The sequence below is a fragment of the Lagenorhynchus albirostris genome, chromosome 2, assembly GCF_949774975.1.
Source record: "Lagenorhynchus albirostris chromosome 2, mLagAlb1.1, whole genome shotgun sequence".
In the NCBI taxonomy this organism is placed as follows: domain Eukaryota; kingdom Metazoa; phylum Chordata; class Mammalia; order Artiodactyla; family Delphinidae; genus Lagenorhynchus; species Lagenorhynchus albirostris.
Window position 1 is genome coordinate 53,645,521 of NC_083096.1, and position 19,056 is coordinate 53,664,576.

The following is a 19,056-nucleotide window of genomic DNA, read 5'->3' on the forward strand; positions in this document are numbered from 1 at the left end:
AAATTATTGGTAATAAATATTTGCTTAGAAATTAGAAATATTGGATTTATATATGATATATTTTAGATTTACTTTTTCTGTTGCTAAGAGAATGTAAAAACTGAAATCACATTTTTCTTTCTTCATTTTGCAGTAGTATTATTGATTCCACAGAATACAGCCAACCTCCAGGTTTCAGTGGCAGTTCTCAGGTAAATGATACATCTAACAGTACGTTACAGTGGTACCATAAATATAATCACCTGAGTTGTAAAATCACAGATGAGTTTACTGGAATGTCCTGTCATAAAGACAGCTGTTTTGAATGCTGTGGCATTGATTAGGACTTGAATAGCTCTGATACATAATCAGATATATATTTGCTCATCACTGAGTTTAAATTTTTTTTTAATATACTGGTAACATCAGACCTTGAGAGGAAGGAAATACCATAAGAGGAAATTATGAGTAATCAGGGCATTGTTTCTCTCAGATAAGAAAGTTGTAATTTATTGATGAATTACCCATTATTATGTTTTAACATGTAGCTTTTCTGTGGAAAGTAAACTACAGGCTTGAGTAAAATAGACTCTGGCTTCTCCTTTTCTTTAATTAATTGTATGATTATTTTGATTTTTACTGTCTTCATCTCTGACTTGGGGATGTTGATATTTGTCAAATATAATTTTGAGGCCAGACTTTTTTTTTTTTAAACTTTTCACATTGAAATAACTTCAGACTTAGAAGTTACAAGAATGGTAAAAAATAATTCCTTTATATTCTGTATGCAGATTATCCAGATGTTAACATTTGATCACATTTGCTTTATCATTCTCATTCTGTCTCTCTTTTATATATACACACATAAAATTTTTTCTTTGGATGTTTGAGCAGGGTTCAGACATAATGTTCCTTTATCTCTAAATACCCCAGTGTATATTTCCTTAAAAACAAGGATATTGTCCTATGTAATCACAGTATAACTTTAAAATTCAAGAAGTTAGTGTTGATATGGTGCTATTATCTAATCCCTGTATCTTACTCAGATTTTACAAATTGTCCTTCCACTATCCTTTATAATATCCTGTTTTCCTTAAAAGGAAAAAAAACATAAGGCATTCAAATGAGGCATGTTCATTTGTATATTCATTTTATGTAATAGTGCAGTTATTTTTATCAAAGTGGAAAGAAAATTCTTTCGGATCATACAGCTTTTATTTGTGTTTTTCTTTCCCCACTACTTAAATAACTGCCTCTATTACTTTTATGGTTAGTTTGTATAACTACTCTGTATATCCTGTGTTATCTTCAACTGCATGCTTGGATTTGGCCTGTTGTTTTTTTATAGTAAGTTTATAGATTGGTTTGTATCTGTTTCTGAACAGCCATGAAAACACCAGATCTAGGTGTTTTTTTTTTTTTTTTCTTTTTTTTCGGTACACGGGCCTCTCACTGTTGTGGCCTCTCCCGTTGCGGAGCACAGGCTCCGGATGCGCAGGCTCAGCGGCCATGGCTCACGGGCCCAGCTGCTCCGCGGCATGTGGGATCTTCCCGGACTGGGGCACGAACCCGTGTCCCCTGCATCGGCAGGCGGACTCTCAACCACTGCGCCACCAGGGAAGCCCTAGGTGTTTTTTTAATAAGACAATGGGATATATCAGGAGAAATTTTTAAGAATTAAATTGAAAAAAAAGAAAAGAAAAAAAAAGAATTAAATTGAAACATCCTTAAGAACTTGAACAGGAAAAGCAGTCTCTGAATCTGGAAACAAACTTGGCATTCACAGCTGGGCCTTGATGTTCTCCTTTTAAACATAATCTCACAGAACATCAACATCAGACATAGTCACTCTGGGACGGTGATGAAATGAAGCAAAAACCGAGATCACTTCATAAATTTATTAAGCACATACAAAAAGAAGTCACTGTGTAAGCCACATAAAATACCAAACACACCTCCATCATGGCTAATATGAGCAGTTGCTGTTTCTTTACTAATGACAACTTTAGTCTCACTGTAGTTTTCTGTTTGTCTAGGTAAGATATATTAAGGTACTCAATCACAGAATTATCCCCACTTCTTGATAGTGTCCAATCTAGAGCAAAGCCTTACTTCCTTGAACCCTCCCCCAAATCACTTAACATGGGCCTATATCCTATAAGTAGTTTGTAACATCCTCTTACCTTAACCTGTAGTGTGCTGTATTCTTTGTTGCAATGAGCAATAATAAAATTTGTTCAACTACAGGTGTGTTCCTATTGGTCTTTGGCTGGAGGGCTTTGACAAAGTCTACATAGAGGAACAGAGAAGATTTTCTACTATTGCCATTTATAGAACATTGATTTGGAATTTCTAGCAAATTCCATAAGCTAGAAATAATAGAAATTGAATAGAAAAAAAAAGCAATCAGAATAGTTGTTTTTTTTTAAATTTTTACTGTTTGCATATAATAAAGGAGACTTCTGGTTTGAGATTGTACACTAAGCCAATGTAATCCCTCCAACCTCCACCCACTAGAAATCCCATTGACATATTGCTATTCTCACACTGAAAACTTAAAAAGAATTTGTAAAGATAAAAAGAATACTTAGGAAGTCCACCTAACATATGAGTCACTGTATGCAGAGTAAAAGTGTGCTTTTGGATGAAGTAGTCTGGGTCTCTCAGGAGACTACAACCTTATTATCTGCTGGAGGACAGGGAAGTTGCTGAGGAGGAAAACCTACTAGTGCTTATGGGACAGAACTAATATGACATATGGTGCCGAAATCCTTAGGCTTCATTTCTAGGTATACTCTTTAGAAGAGACAGACTTAAAACAGATTGACACAGAAAGACTTGAAAACAAAGGAGTAGTTGAGGATAAGCCTGGCAAATATAAGAATGGTAAGGAATACAACAAAAACAAACAAACAACAAAAAAGGAAAGAAGAGTAGACCAAAGTAGAACTCAAGGAAAAAATCATAGAAGACAGATACAGGTTTTCACATAATGAAAGGTATAATCCCACAAAATAGTAATTTGTGTGACATAATCTAAAGCATTGGTATTTATATAAAGCAAAACCTATTAGAAATTTTCAAAAATTGATTAAAAGTTAAACATGGTAAGAGATTTTAAGGTATAGTCATCCTTCAGTATCCATGGGGGATTGGTTCCAGGAAGCCCTGCAGGTACCAAAATCCAAGGTTGCTCAAATCCTTGGATAAATTGGTGTATATTTGCATATAACCTGGGTATCACATCCGCCTATATACTTTGTCATCTCTGGATTACTTGTAATAACTAATATAATGTAAATGCTATATAAAAAGTTTTAAATACAATGTGAATACTGTGTAAATAGTTGCCAGTGCAGCTGCAAATTCGTTTTGCTTTTTGGAACTTCCTGGAATTTCTTCTTCTTTTTTGGGGGGAGGGTGGCGTGTGGATTTTTTTTGTCTGCATTTGATTGAATTTGTAGATGCAGAACGTGCGGATATGGAGGGCCTACTGTATAATTCAAGAAGTAATTGAAGTAGAAACAAAAGTATTTAGGTAACATTTATTTTGCATTTACTATTCATGGACATTGCTCAATGTACTTTACATGTATTAACTACTTTAATTCTTAGAATTTCACTATGAGATAAGTACTATTACTATTATTTTCTATTTTATTGAGGAGGAAACTAGGGCAAAGAGAAGTTGAGGAGGTTGCCCAAGGTAATATAGCAGAGATTTTAACTCAGGCATTATGGCTTCAGGGCAGGTGCTTTTAAATATTAATTTATTCAACCAAAAGTTTTTTTGAATACCTCCTATTTACCAGACACTATTATAGGCTCTGGTTATTGAACAAAAACAAAACAGACAAAAATTTATGTTGTAGCCAAACTTACAGTCTAGTTGGAGTGATACTAATAGTAATAAGAATAGATTACCTTTGAACAAAGAGGAGGTGAGGGAGCAAGCTATGTGAATATCTCCGGGAAGATCTAGGCTGAGTGAAAATAAGTACATGAGCCTTAAGGTACAAGAATGCCAGACACAGTCCAGAAGTCCAGTATGACTGGAGAGGAATGAGGAAGGAGGAGAAAGATAGAAATGAGGTAAGAACCATGACAGAGGCCACTTTGGTGCATGATTTTCTTATGTCATTATAAAGACATGGGATTTTTTCTTTGTTTGAGATGAGTCAAACTTGGTTTAATAGGTACTTGTCTCACTTTATACTTTGCATCAAGGGATATACATTATTTATAGTAATCTTAGAGCATTTAGAAAACTGGATTGATTCTGAAACAATAAATTGTACCATCTACATTCTCTGAATCAGAACCTCAAATAAATAACTACTTAGACAATCTGGAAGAGAGAAAACTAAATACTTCTCTTAATACCTTTGTGTCAAAGAGTATACAGACGTTGCTACAAAACAATTCAGAAAATAATGCTAGTGAAAATATTATATATCAAAATTTATGAAATTTTGGTCAGAATTTTCCTAAAAATTGTATCATTAAATGAATTCATTTTTAGATGCAAATAAAAATAAATGAACTAGGCATTGAACTCAAGACACTGGGAAAAACTTAAGGCGGCAAATGTAGAGAGAAATAAAAAAAGATCCTGTATGTTACAATATATAATTGAAATTGGCTATTATAATATTGAGTAGATTAAAATAACTTAGTGCTGATGCATATTAGTAAAAATAGCAGTCTTAATAAAATGTATAAATTTCAAGGAAAATAAAAAATATTAAAATAGGTTAAAGCAATTGTTAAACATTTTGAATAGACCAATAACCATAACTTAATGTGATTCCAGTTAAAAATCCTCAATATTTTTTAAAGGTCAGTAGAGAGTGTGACCAATTGACTTTAATGATTATTTATAGAATGAATGCTGCGGAGGTATAATAATTACAAGGGCATTTACCCATTAAGTTATTATAATGTATTCTAAGACTGCTGTAACAAAACGGGCACAATAAAAAATGTAAACTCTAACAGGAAGGTAATGAAGAGTTTACCCTATGGTGAAGGTGGATATGCAGATCAGTGGTGAAAGGGAAGACTTTTTTCTTGAATTTTAGTTTATTTTTTTATAGAGCAGGTTCTCACTAGTTATCCATTTTATCCATTATACATGTTAGTGTATATATGTCAATTGCAATCTCCCACTTCATCCCACCACCACCACCCACCCCCCCCCCCCCGGCACGTTCCCACCTTGGTATCCATACGTTTGTTCTCCTCATCTGTGTATCTATTTCTGCCCTGCAAACCAGTTCATCTGTACCATTTTTCTAGTTTCCACTAATATGCATTAATATATGATCTTTTTTCTCCTTCTGACTTACTTCACTCTGTATGACAGTCTCTAGATCCATCCACATCTCAACAAATGACCCAATTTCGTTCCTTTTTATGGCTGAGTAATATTCCATTGTATATATATACTACATCTTCTTTATCCATTTGTCTGTCAATGGGCATTTAGGTTGCTTCCATGTCCTGGCTGTTGTAAATAGTGCTGCAATGAACATTGGGATGCATGTGTCTTTTTGAATTATGGTTTTCTCTGGATGTATGCCCAGTAGTGGGATTGCTGGATCATATGGTAATTCTATTTTTAGTTTTCTAAGGAACCTCCGTACTGTTCTCCATAGTGGCTGTATCAGTTTACATCCCACCTTGCAACAGTGCAAGAGGGTTCCCTTTTCTCCACACCCTCTCCAGCATTTGTTGTTTGTACATTTTCTGATGATGCTCATTCTAACTGGTGTGAGGTGATACCTCATTGTAGTTTTGATTTGCATTTCTCTAACAATTAATGATGTTGAGCAGCTTTTCATGTGCTTCTTGACGATCTGTATGTCTTCTTTGGAGAAATGTCTATTTTGGTCTTCTGCCCATTTTGGATTGGGTTGTTTGTTTTTTTAATATTCAGCTGCATGAGCTGTTTATATATTTTGGAGATTAATCCTTTGTTGATTCATTTGCAAATATTTTCTCCCATTCTGAGGGTTGTCTTCGCATCTTGTTTATAGTTTGCTTTGCAAAAGCTTTTAAGTTTCATTAGGTCCCATTTGTTTAATTCGTTTTTATTTCCATTACTGTCGGAGGTGGATCAAAAAAGATCGTGCTGTGATTTATGACAAACAGTGTTCTTCCTATGTTTTCCTCTAAGAGTTTTATAGTGTCTGGTCTTACATTTAGGTCTCTAATCCATTTTGAGTTTATTTTTGTGCATGGTGTTAGGGAGTGTTCTAATTTCATTCTATTCCATGTAGCTGTCCAGTTTTCCCAGCACCACTTTTTGAAGAGACTGTCTTTTCTCCATTGTATATCCTTGCCTCGTTTGTCATGGATTAGGTGACCATAGGTGCATGGGTTTATCTCTGGGCTTTCTATCCTGTTCCATTGATCTATATTTCTGAGTTTGTGCCAATACCGTATTGTCTTGATTACTGTAGCTTTGTAGTATAGTCTGAAGTCAGCGAGTCTGACTCCTCTAGCTCCGTTTTTTTCCCTCAAGACCGCTTTGGCTATTCGGGGTCTTTTGTGTGTCCTTACAAATTTTAAGATTTTTTTGTTCTAGTTCTGTAAAAAATGCCATTGGTGATTTGATAGGGATTGCATTGAATCTGTAGATTAGGTAGTATAGTCATTTTCACAATAGTGATTCTTCCAATCCAAGAACATGGTATAGCTCTCCATCTGTTTGTATCATCTTTAATTTCTTTCATCACTGTCTTATAGTTTTCTGCATACAGGTCTTTTGTCTCCCTAGGTAGATTTATTCCTAGGTATTTTATTCTTTTAGTTCCAATGGTAAATGGGAGTGTTTCCTTAATTTCTATTTCTGATCTTTCATCATTAGTGTATAGGAATGGTAGAGATTTCTGTGCATTAATTTTGTATCCTGCAACTTTACCAGATTCATTGATTAGCTCTAGTAGTTTTCTGGTGGCATCTTTAGGATTCTCTATGTTTAGTATCATGTCGTCTGCAAGCAGTGACAGTTTTACTTTTTCTTTTCCAATTCGTATTCCTTTTATTTCTTTTTCTTCTCTAATTGCCATGGCTAGGACTTCCAAAACTACGTTGAATAACAGTGGTGAGAGTGGACATCCTTGTCTTGTTCCTGATCTTAAAGGAAAATGCTTTCAGTTTTTCACCATTGAGAATGATGTTTGCTGTGGGTTTTTCATATATGGCCTTTATTTTGTTGAGGTAGGTTCCCTCTGTGCCCACTTTCTGAAGAGTTTTGTTCATAAATGGGTGTTGAATTTTGTGAAAAGCTTTTTCTGCATCTATTGAGATGATCATATGGTATTTATTCCTTAATTGTTAATGTGGTGTATCACATTGATCGATTTGCATATATTGAAGAATCCTTGCATCCCTGGGATAAATCCCACTTGATCATGGTGTATGATCCTTTTAATGTGTTGTTGGATTCTGTTTGCTTGTATTTTGTTGAGGATTTTTGCATCTACATTCATGAGTGATATTAGTGTGTAATTTTCTTTTTTTGTAGTATCTTTGATTTTGAAATCAGGGTGATGGTGGCCTCATAGAATGAGTTTGGGAGTGTTCCTTCCTCTGCAGTTTTTTGGAAGAGTTTGAGAAGGATGGGTATTAGCTCTTCTCTAAATGTTTGATAGATTTCACCTGTGAAGCCATCTGGTCCTGGACTTTTGTTTGTTTGAAGATATTTAATCACAGTTTCAATTTGATTACTTGTGATTTGTCTGTTCATATTTTCTATTTCTTCCTGGTTCAGTCTTGGAAGGTTATACCTTTCTAAGAATTTGTCCATTTCTTTCAGGTTGTCCATTTTATTGCCATAGAGTTGCTTGTAGTAGTCTCTTAGGATGCTTTGTATTTCTGCAGTGTCTGTTGTAACGTCTCCTTTTACATTTCTAATTTTATTGATTTGAGTCCTCCCCCTCTTTTTCTTGATGAGTCTGGCTAATGGTTTATCAATTTTTTTTATCTTCTCAAAGAACCAGGTTTTACTTCTGTTGATCTTTGCTATTGTTTTCTTTGTTTCTATTTCATTTATTTCTGCTCTGATCTTTATGATTTCTTTCCTTCTACTAACGTTGTGTTTTGTTTGTTCTTTCTCTAGTTCCTTTAGGTGTAAGGTTAGATTGTTTATTTGAGACTTCTTGTTTCTTGAGATCGGCTTGTATTGCTATAAACTTCCCTCTTAGAACTGCTTTTGCTGCATCCCATAGGTTTTGGATTGGCCTGTTTCATTGTCATTTGTCTCTAGGTATTTTCTGATTTCCTCTTTGATTTCTTCAGTGATCTCTTGGTTATTTAGTAAAGTATTGTTTAGCCTCCATGTGTTTTTGTTTTTTATGTTTTTCTCCTGTAATTGATTTCTAATTTCACATTGTTGTGGTCAGGAAAGATGCTTCGTATTATTTCAGTTTTCTTATATTTACTGAGGCTTCATTTGATGTGATCTGTCCTGGAGAATGTCCCATGCGCACTTAAGAAGAATGTGTAATCTGCTGTTTTTGGATGGAATGTCCTATAAATATCAGTTAAATCTATCTGGTCTGTTGTGTTATTTAAAGCTTGTGTTTCCTTATTAATTTTCTGTTTTGGATGATCTGTCGTTTGGTGTGAAGTGTTAAAGTCCCCCACTATTATTGTGTTACTGTCTATTTCCTCTTCTGGAGCTCTTAGCAGTTGCCTTATGTATTGAGGTGCTCCTATGCTGGGTGCATATATATTTATAATTGTTATATCTTCTGTTTAGATTGATCCCTTGATCATTATGTAGTGTCCTTCCTTGTGTCTTGTAACGTTCTTTATTTTAAAGTCTATTTTATCTGATATGAGTATTGCTACTTCAGCTTTTTTTTGATTTCCATTCGCATGGAATATCTTTTTCCATCCCCTCACTTTCAGCCTGTATGTGTCCCTAGGTCTGAAGTGAGTTTCTTGTAGACAGCATATATATGGGTCTTGTTTTTGTATCCATTCAGCAAGCCTGTGTCTTTTGGTTGGAGCATTTAATCCATTCACATTTAAGGTAATTATTGATATGTACGTTCTTATTACCATTTTCTTAACTGTTTTGTGTTTTGTTTTTGTAGGTCCTTTTCTTCTCTTGTGTTTCCCACTTAGAGAAGTTCCTTTAGCATGTGTTGTAGAGCTGATTTGGTGGTGGTGAATTCTCTTAGCTTTTGCTTATATGTAAAGCTTTTGATTTGTCTGTGGATTCTGAATGAGATCCTTGCTGGGTAGAGTAATCTTGGTTGTGTGTTCTTCCCTTTCATCTCTTTAAATATGTCATGCCATTCCCTTCTGGCTTGTAGAGTTTCTGCTGGGAAATCAGCTGTTAACCTTATTGGAGTTCCCTTGTATGTTGTTTGTTGGTTTTCCCTTGCTGCTTTCAGTAATTTTTCTTTGTCTTTAATTTTTGTCAATTTGATTACTATGTGTCTCGGTGTGTTTCTCTGTGGGTTTATCCTGTATGGGACTCTCTGCACTTCCTGGACTTGGGTGGCTATTTCCTTTCCCATGTTAGGGAAGTTTTCAACTATGATCTCTTCAAATATTTTCTCAGGTTCTTTCTCTCTCTCTTCTTCTTTTGGGACCCCTATAATGCAAATGTTGTTGTGTTTAATGTTCTCCCAGAGGTCTCTTCAGCTGTCTTCATTTCTTTTCATTCTTTTTTCTTTATTCTGTTCCATGGCAGTGAGTTCCACCATTCTGTCTTCCAGGTCACTTTTCCATTTTTCTACCTCAGTTATTGTGCTATTGATTCCTTCTAGTGTAGTTTTCATTTCAGTTATTGTTCATGTTTGTTTGTTTGTTCTTTAATTCTTCTAGGTCTTTGTTAACCATTTCTTTCATCTTCTCAATCTTTGCCTTCATTCTTTTTCCGAGGTCCTGGATCATCTTCAGTATCATTATTCTGAACTATTTTTCTGGAAGGTTGCCTATCTCCACTTCATTTAGTTGTTTTTCTGGGGTTTTATCTTGTTCCTTCATCTGGTACATAGCCCTCTGACTTTTCATCTCATCTGTCTTTCTCTGAATGTGTTGTTAGTTCCACAGGCTGCAGGATTGTAGTTCTTCTTGCTTCTGTTCTCTGCCCTTTGGTGGATGAAGCTATCTAAGATGCTTGAGCAAGTTTCCTGATGCGAGGGACTGGTGGTGGGTAGAGCCGGCTGTTTCTCTGGTGGGCAGAGCTCAGTGAAAATTTAATCCACTCGTCTGCTGATGAGTCGGACTGGGTTCCCTCCCTGTTGGTTGTTTGGCCTGAGGTGACCCAACACTGGAGCCTACCCACACTCTTTAGTGGGGTTAATCGTGACTCTGGGAGGGCTCACGCCAAGGAGTACTTCCCAGCACTTCTGCTGCCAGTGTCCTTGTCCTCCCGGTGAGACACATCCACCCCCCGCCTCTGCAGGAGACCCTCCAACACCAGCAGGTAGGTCTACTCAGTCTCGTATGCAGTCATTGCTCCTTCCCTTGGGTCCCGATGTGCACACTACTTTGTGTGTGCCCTCCAAGAGTGGAGTCTCTTGTTTGCCCCAGTCCTGTCGAAGTCCTGCAAACAAATCCCGCTAGCCTTCAAAGTCTGATTCTCTAGGAATTCCTCCTCCCGTTTCTGGGTCTCCAGGTTGGGAAGCCTGACATGGGGCTCAGAACCTTCACTCCAGTGGGTGGACTTCTGTGGTATAAGTGTTCTCCAGTTTGTGAGTCACCCACCCAGCAGTTATGGGGTTTGATTTTATTGTGATTGCACCCCTCCTAGCATCTCATTGTGGCTTCTCCTTTGTCTTTGGATGTGGGGTATGTTTTCTGGTGAGTTCCAGTGTCTTCTTGTCGATGATTGTTCAACAGTTAGTTGTGATTCCAGTGCTCTCGCAAGAGGGAGTCAAAAGCGAAGATTAAGTAAATTATGCAGTGTTAGCCAGGAAACATTTGAAGGAAATTTAGCTTTCTGTTTTATCTGTTACTGTAAGAGTCCAGATCAGCTAAATAATGATTTAAATAATAATAGAACTGTAGAAAAAAAGAGGGCTGTATATAAGAAAGCACCATAAACAAGCTTTTAAACCCAAACTGGGAAAGGTTTTGTCAGTTGCTTCACATTGCTTCAAAATGAAAAAAGTTTCTTAAACCAATTTCATTCTTTTGATGAAGGCTCCAAAAATATTTTTTAAAAAAGATAAAGAGCATGGGGGAAAAAGGCAAATTCAGATGGTCAGCTCATATATGAAATAATACTCAACTTCCTAAATAATTAAAGCACGATATGAAGTAGTGTAAGGTACCAAAGAAGTCACCTAATAGTGGCTAAGGATGTTTCAAAATGGGAAATCTTCTTGCTTGCTGTGTGCATGTACAGGTAGTGTTGAGGATGGGATGGGGCACTGAGAGAGGGGGAAAAGGGGAGGGGGGAGAGAGTTGGTTGTCTTACAGGAAGACTATTTGGCGATATATACATATGAGAAATGCTAAAAATGTGTGATTTGGTAGTGATAAACATAGGAATTTTTTATAAGAAATGATTCAAAGTACTATGTAAAGATTATATACCAGTATTATTTATAAAAGCAAAAATTCTAGAAAAATAAATATGCCCAATCATAGTAGAACAGCTATAGAAACTATGGTACAGCTATTGGGTATATTATTTTACTACTCTTAAAAATAATGTTTATAGTTGTAATTGAACTGAAAAAAATGTTAACAATATAATGTAGGTGAAGCCAGAAACAATTTTTTTATACCACTGAAGTTTTATAATTGCCTGTTCATTTTGCTTTAGAATTTTTATATAAGCTTAGTACAGTTAGTAAAATCAGGAAATTTAATGTTAATGCAATATTATTATTTGAGATAATATAGTTAAATTTTAGCAGTTTTGCCACTAATATTCTTTTATAGCAAAAGAAAAAAATTTTCCTTTTCCAATATGAATCCGGAATCACTGGTTACCTTTAGTTGTCATGTTTCTTCAATCTCCTCTAAATTGTTATAGTTCCTTAGTTGTGCGTGATGTTGACGTTTTTGAATAAGTTATTAATTTTGTAGCACGTTCCTTAATATGAGTTTGTGTGATATTTCCTTATAACTAGATTCAGATTATCCATCTTTATCAGGAATACTACAGAACCGATGTGGTATCCTTTGTTAGTTTGTCATATCTTGAGCCATATGATATGAGTTTGCTCAGTACTGGTGATGTTAACTCTGATCACTTGATTAAGGTAGTGCCTGCCAGATTTGTCCTCTGTAAATTTACCATTTTCTCCCATTTGAGCATCTATTAATAAATCTTACTTGAAATAATTATTAATGTGTTTTGCCCAAATGATAATTTTTAATTCGTTTTTTCTTCCACATTTATTTTTTAAACTTTTTTATTGAAGTATAGTTAGTTTACAGTGTTGTGTTAGTTTCAAGTATACAGCAAAGTGAGTCACATATATATATGTGCACTTTTTCAGATTCTTTTCCATTATAGGTTATTATAAGATATTGAGTATAGTTCCCTGTGCTATACAGTAGATCCTTGTCATTTACCTATTTTATATAGAGTAGTGTGTATATGTTAATCCTAAACTCCTAGTTTATCCACCCCCACTCTTGTGCTATCCCCTCTGGTAACCATAAGTTTACTTTCTATGTCTGTGAGTCTATTTCTGTTTTGTAAATAAGTTCATTTGTATCATTTTTTTAGATGCCACATTTAAGTGATATCATACAGTATAAGCTTCCTCTGTCTAACTTGACTTAATGTGATAATCTGTAAGCCCATCCATGTTGCTGCAAATGGCATTATTTCATTTTTTTAAATAGCTGAGTAATACTTCCACATTTATTCGTTAGCATTTCTACTGAAAGGGAGGATCTTTCCCTCCCTCCCTCTTTGTTTGTTTATATGGTTATGGAATCATGGAATTTTAATTTTTTCTGTTAATCATTTTGAAACTGAAGTTGTTCCCTGTTTGTCTAGTTGGAACTCCTTCAAGCTGATTTTCATGTTCTTATCATTCTTTAAGTGACTTATTACATTCTTAGACAACAAGATATACCAGCATCATCTTGTACTTACCTTGCCCCAGTCCTGGAATCAGCCGTGTATCCAAGAAGCCCTGTTTTCTTTTTTTTCTTTTTGCGGTACGCGGGCCTCTCACTGTTGTGGCCTCTCCTGTTGTGGAGCACAGGCTCTGGACGCACAGGCTCAGTGGCCATGGCTCACGGGCCCAGGCGCTCCACGGCATGTAGGATCTTCCTGGACCGGGGCACGAACCCGTGTCCCCTGCATTGGCAGGCAGACTCTCAACCACTGCGCCACCAGGGAAGCGCATGATCTGGGTTTTAAGTGTGCTCATTGCACTTAGGGCATCATTGCTTGTAGGTCTTCTCGGTGGACAGAGCTAGGAAATATGTATATCTGTATATGTAACATATTATAATATGTATCCATTAATTATATATTATTCACCTTAAGTGTTTGATGAAAGGACTCACAGGAATCAAGCAGTTTATACTTCTGGAACATCATTATAGGCAATGGATATAGTACAGCCAAGCAGAAGAAGGGTACTCATTGAAAGGGATATGAAGACTTCAGGCACAGTCTTCTTTGTCCTTCTACCACCGAGTCACAGAGGAATTGCTTTGTTTCCAGGTTCAGAACAATTGCTAGCTTGCATCTCAAGCACCTTAGTAATGGGAAATTCAAATTTGGCTTGAGGTCGGATCTCTTATTTTAACCTAGTCACATGGGCAGTGCATTCTAGTTATGTGACCAGCCATTAAGTTACAGGCTCCACTGAAATCAGGTGAATCATAAATTCACTTATTATTACTAAACAATGCTGACAGACTGATACAGTCTGCTCCCAAACAACTCACAGGCCCATGGTTATGGAATATCATTTATCTTCATTTAGTACATTTTGTGGGCTTCCCTGGTGGCGCAGTGGTTAAGAATCCACCTGCCAATGCAGGGGACACGGGTTCGAGCCCTGGTCCAGGAAGATCCCACATGCCACGGAGCAACTAAGCCCGTGCGCCACAACTACTGAGCCTGTGTTCCAGAGCCCATGAGCCACAACTACTGAGCCTGCGTGCTGCAACTGCTGAAGCCCACGCTCCTAGGGCCCGTGCTCTGCAACAAGAGAAGCCACCGCAATGAGAAGTCTGTGCGCCGCAACGAAGAGTAGCCCCCACTCGCCGCAACTAGAGAAAGCCTGCATGTAGCAACGAAAGACCCAATGCAGCCAAAAATAAATAAATTAAAAAAAAAAGAATTGTTAAAAAAACCCACAACATTTTGTAATGTAGGTAAGAGTCAGCTGTTCTGGAGATAACCATGTGGGCAATACAGACTAGCTGAGATTAATCTATGCTATTCAGTTTATGAACATAATATTTATGTAATCATATATGTAAATAACATGTCTGTGTTTCTGCATCTGTCATAAAAGCTATGAGTTCATACTGATGAGCTCTCATTGCAGTTCACTATCACAGGGTTCGTTGTAGCTTTACATTGTACCCTTTCTATATCTCTATTTCTCTTTTCTGACAGAAACCTAGCTCTCATTATCAAAATAAATTTTACTTATTGTCATAGTCTTAGAAAAAATATATATATAAACTAGTATGGAAATTACTAAGAAAACAAATCTACTAACTAGTGATATTTAAATTTCTTTTTGTCTTTAGTCTGAGAGAATATAGTGTGAAAATATAGTGTGTTCAAAGTTTACTTTGTTTTGATTGTTAATTTTCATCAGTATAAACTGTGATATTTCTTTGAAATACAGTTAACTTCATTTGCTTCTGTTTGTGTTCCACCACCCCCCATTTTTATGACATACAGACTTTTTTGAATATATGAAATATTAACCTGATTCTAAAAGTCAGAGCTGTACAAAAAGTCATACTCAATAAATACCACCCGTCTAGCCCTTCTTCCAATTCCCATATCCTTTATCTTTTCCCACTACATTGTTTCTTACCCCCTGTTGGTAACCAGTTTTATTAGTCAGGTTTTCATGATACATATTCATATTCTCTCATTTCTTTTTTCTTACACAAAGGGTAGCTTTCCTAGTGATTCTCTTCTGCACTTTGCTTTTTTATTTTAACAATGTATCATGAAAACAAATCCACAGAAGTTCATAGAACTCTTCCTCATTGTTTTTATAGCTGCATAGGATTATTTAATCAGTTAGTTACATAAAGACAGGTAGTTTACATTATCTTGTAAATACAAGTAGTGCTGCAGTGATTAACTTGTGCATATATATTTTCATATTGTTGGACAATGTATCTTAAGTGTAAATTCCTAGACATGGGGTTTCTGGGTCAAAGATGTAGATGGATGAATGGATGGATGGATGGATGGACGGACGGACGGATGGAGAGAAAGACAGAGATTGATATTGCCAAATCATCCTCTTCCCCCAAAGAATTGTACCAATTTGCATTTTCCCCAGCAATATATGAATGTGCCTGTTTTCCTACAGTCTTTCTCAGAGGCTCTCTAAAAGAATGAGTTTTACTTTAAAATTTTTGCCAATCTTTCAGGTGAGAAATATATCTCAGAATAGTTTTATGTTTCTGTAATTATGAATGAAGCTGAACAACCATCATATGATTACTTGTATATTAATATACTTATTAGTGGATTATGTATTCATATTTCTGGCCTTTTTTTTTTTTTTTTTTTTTGCGGTACGTGGGCCTCTCACTGTTGTGGCCTCTCCCATTGCGGAGCACAGGCTCCGGACGTGCAGGCTCAGCGGCTGTGGCTCACGGGCCTAGCCGCTCTGCGGCATGTGGGATCTTCCCAGACCGGGGAACGAACCTGTGTCTCCTGCATCGGCAGGCGGACTCTTCAACCACTGCGCCACCAGGGAAGCCCTGGCCTATTTTTTCTATAAAGTTTTTGATCTGTTTTGTTCAATTTTTAAGATTTGACGGTATATTAAGAATATTAGCCCTTTATCTGTGATAAATGTTGCCTATATTTTCTTCTGTTTTTCTTTGAAACTGTTCAAAATTTTTAAATTATTATTTAAATTTACCAATCTTTTGTTACCTCTGGGTTTTGAGTCATAGTTCAAAATGTCTACCTGTAACTAGAATATAGAGAAATTTACCCATGTTTTCTTAAAATACTTGTCTCGTTTCATTTTTTACATTTAGATTCCTGTTCTGTTTGGAGTTTATTGTTGTGTATGTTTTGAGGTGTGGATCTAATTTTATCTTTATCCAAATGTCTAGTCAGTTGTCCCAGCCCACTTTTTAAAAATCTATCTTTGATCGAGAGTTGTGATATGCAGCCTTTCTCATATCAAAAATTCTGTGTGTAAAATGGATTTATTTCTGGTCTTTCTCTTCTATCTGCTGATGTGTTTCCCTTTTCACTATCACCTCTTTATGGTATGTTTTAATGTCTGATAGAACTAATTCCTCCAACCCCCCAGCACTTCTTTTTCAGTGTTTTACAGAATATTCTTTCCTGTTTGTTTTTTCACATGAACTTTATTATTTTTTTAAATTTATTTAATTTATTTTATTTTTGGCTGTGTTGGGTCTTCATTGTTGCACATGGGCTTTCTCTGGTTGCAGCGAGCGGGGGCTACTCTTCATTGTGGTGCATGGGCTTCTCATCACGGTGGCTTCTCTTGTTGCGGAGCACGGGCTCTAGGTGCTCAGGCTTCAGTAGTTGTGGCTTGCAGGCTAAGTAGTTGTGGCTCGCGGGCTCTAGAGTGCAGGCTCAGTAGTTGTGGTGCACGGGCTTAGTTGCTCCGCGGCATGTGAGATCTTCCCAGACCAGAGCTTGAACCCGTGTCCCCTTCATTGGCAGGCGGATTCTTAACCACTGCGCCACCAGAGAAGCCCTCACATCAACTTTAGTATCAGTTTCTCTAGCTGCATAAAAAAGCTTCTTGGTATCTTTATTAGAACTGCCTTTAACTTATAAATTACCTTACGAGGAATTGATATATTTATGATATTAAGTTGAGTCTAGGTTTTATTTATTTCTTCATAAGTTTATTCCTAAGTTTCTTTAGAGTTGTAAAAATAAATTTTTAAATTTTGAGATAATTGTAGATTCATATGCAGTTGTAGAAATTAATACAGAGAGAGCCCATGAAAATTCCCTGGTGGTCCAGTGGTTAGGACTCCATGCTTCCACTACTGGCAGCCTGGGTTCAATCCATCCCTGGTTGGGGAACTAAGATTGCACAAACTGTGTGGTACGGCCAAAACAAAACAAAAAGCATTAAAAAAGACAACAAACCAGAGAGAGCCCCTGTACCCTTTACCCAGTTACCATAATGGTAACACACGAACAATATTGAGCTTTCCAGTCCATGAATATGGTATATCTTTCCATCTATTTTGGTCCTTTAAAAATTTCTCCTGGCAGTGTTTGTGTTTGTAATATAGAGGTCTTCCATGCTTTCATTAAATTTCTAATTCTTTTTGATGCTATTATTGATACAATTATTTTAAAATTTTTATTTTCTACTTTGTTGTGAATATATAAACGTAGAATTGATTTTTGTATGTTAGCCATATATTCTTATTAGCTTGCTAAATTTATTAATTTTCTTTCTAAATTTATTAATTGTAGTAGTTTTGTAGATTCTCAGGAATTTCTATGTAAAATCATATGATCAGCAAGAAGATATTTTTACCTTTTCTAATCTTTGTGTGTTCTTTTCTGTTTCCCCTCACCTCTTCCCCCCTTCTCCTCTCCTTCTTCCCTCCTTCTCCTCTCCTTCTTCCCTCCCCTCCTCTCCTCTCGCCACATCTCCCTTCTCTTCTTTTTCTTCTTTTTCCCTCCCCTTTCCCCCTTATACTTCAACTTATATGTTAGCTCTACATTTTGGTAGATGCCCTTTATCAAGTTGAGGAAGTTTCCTTCTGTTCCTAATTTGTTGAGAAATTTTAACATGTACAGGTGTTGAATTTTGTCAGATGCTTTTTATGCATCTCTTGAAAATTTTTTTTAATTTAATTTATTTATTTATACAGCAGGTTCTTATTAGTCATCCATTTTATACACATCAGTGTATACATGTCAATCACAATCTCCCAATTCATCACAACCCCCGCTGCTTTCCCCCTTGGTGTCCATATGTTTTTTCTCTACATCTGTATCTCAATTTCTGCCCTGCAAACCAGGCAGAAATTTTTATATGGATATCTCCTTTATTCTGCCCACTTGATGAATTGCGTTGATTGATTTTCTAATATGAAAACAACCCTGCATTCTTGGACTGAACTCCATTTAGTCATGATGAGTTATTCTTTTTACATGTTGTTGAAATTGATTTGCTGTTATTTTGTTGTGGGTGCTTGTTTTCATGAAGGCCCTTATTCCCCTTCTTCTTTCCTTCCCTTCCCCAGTGTCCTCGCTGGGTTTGGGTATTACAGCTATGCTGGTCTCAGAAGACAAATTGGGAAGTGTTTTCTGAAATAGTTTGTGTACAATTGATGTTATGTCTTCCTTGAATATTTGGTAGAATTTTCATGTAAAAGTATCTGGGCCCTCTCTTCTGATGTGTATGCTGGTTTTCAGTGTATTTATTGTCTTATTCTTGAACCCCATAAATTAGATATTATAATTAATGTATGTAAACAATATTTAAAATCACTTACTTGGTTACTAGTTTCCTTACTTCTCTTTCATTTTGTGTCTCAGACCTTCTGGTTTGTGTTGTTGAACTTTTCAATTACATGGTTTCAGAAATTTTTTAAGAAGTAGCTTATTGGTGATAATCCTTGTTTTCATTTACATGAAAAAATATTTTGCTCGTGTTGTTGCAGGACAGTTTTGTTGGAATCTGAATTTTAGGTTGGGGTTATTTTATTTCAACTTTTAAGGATAACCAAAGTTTACTTTGTTCTAACTTCTCTTATTGCTTTTGAGAAGTATTTTGCTTGTTTAATTGTTCCTGTTAGGTGAATTAACTTTTCTGTTTGTCTCATTTTAAAATCTTTCTGTTTTGTAAAAAAATATACTTTTGCTTTAGTGTGTCTAATTGCAGATTTCTTTTTTTTTTAATTAAC

At 36.0% G+C, this 19,056-nt stretch overlaps 1 protein-coding gene across 7 annotated transcripts in view; it reads left to right on the forward strand.

Moving 5' to 3' along the window:
* Positions 1–19,056, forward strand: part of COP1 (COP1 E3 ubiquitin ligase) — a 268,166-nt gene that overhangs the window by 100,109 nt on the left and 149,001 nt on the right. For all 7 annotated transcript variants that reach the window (XM_060132901.1, XM_060132909.1, XM_060132916.1 and 4 more), the window contains one exon: positions 134–191. In XM_060132901.1, coding sequence (XP_059988884.1) covers positions 134–191 — 58 coding nt within the window. The remainder of the gene's footprint in view (positions 1–133; positions 192–19,056) is intronic.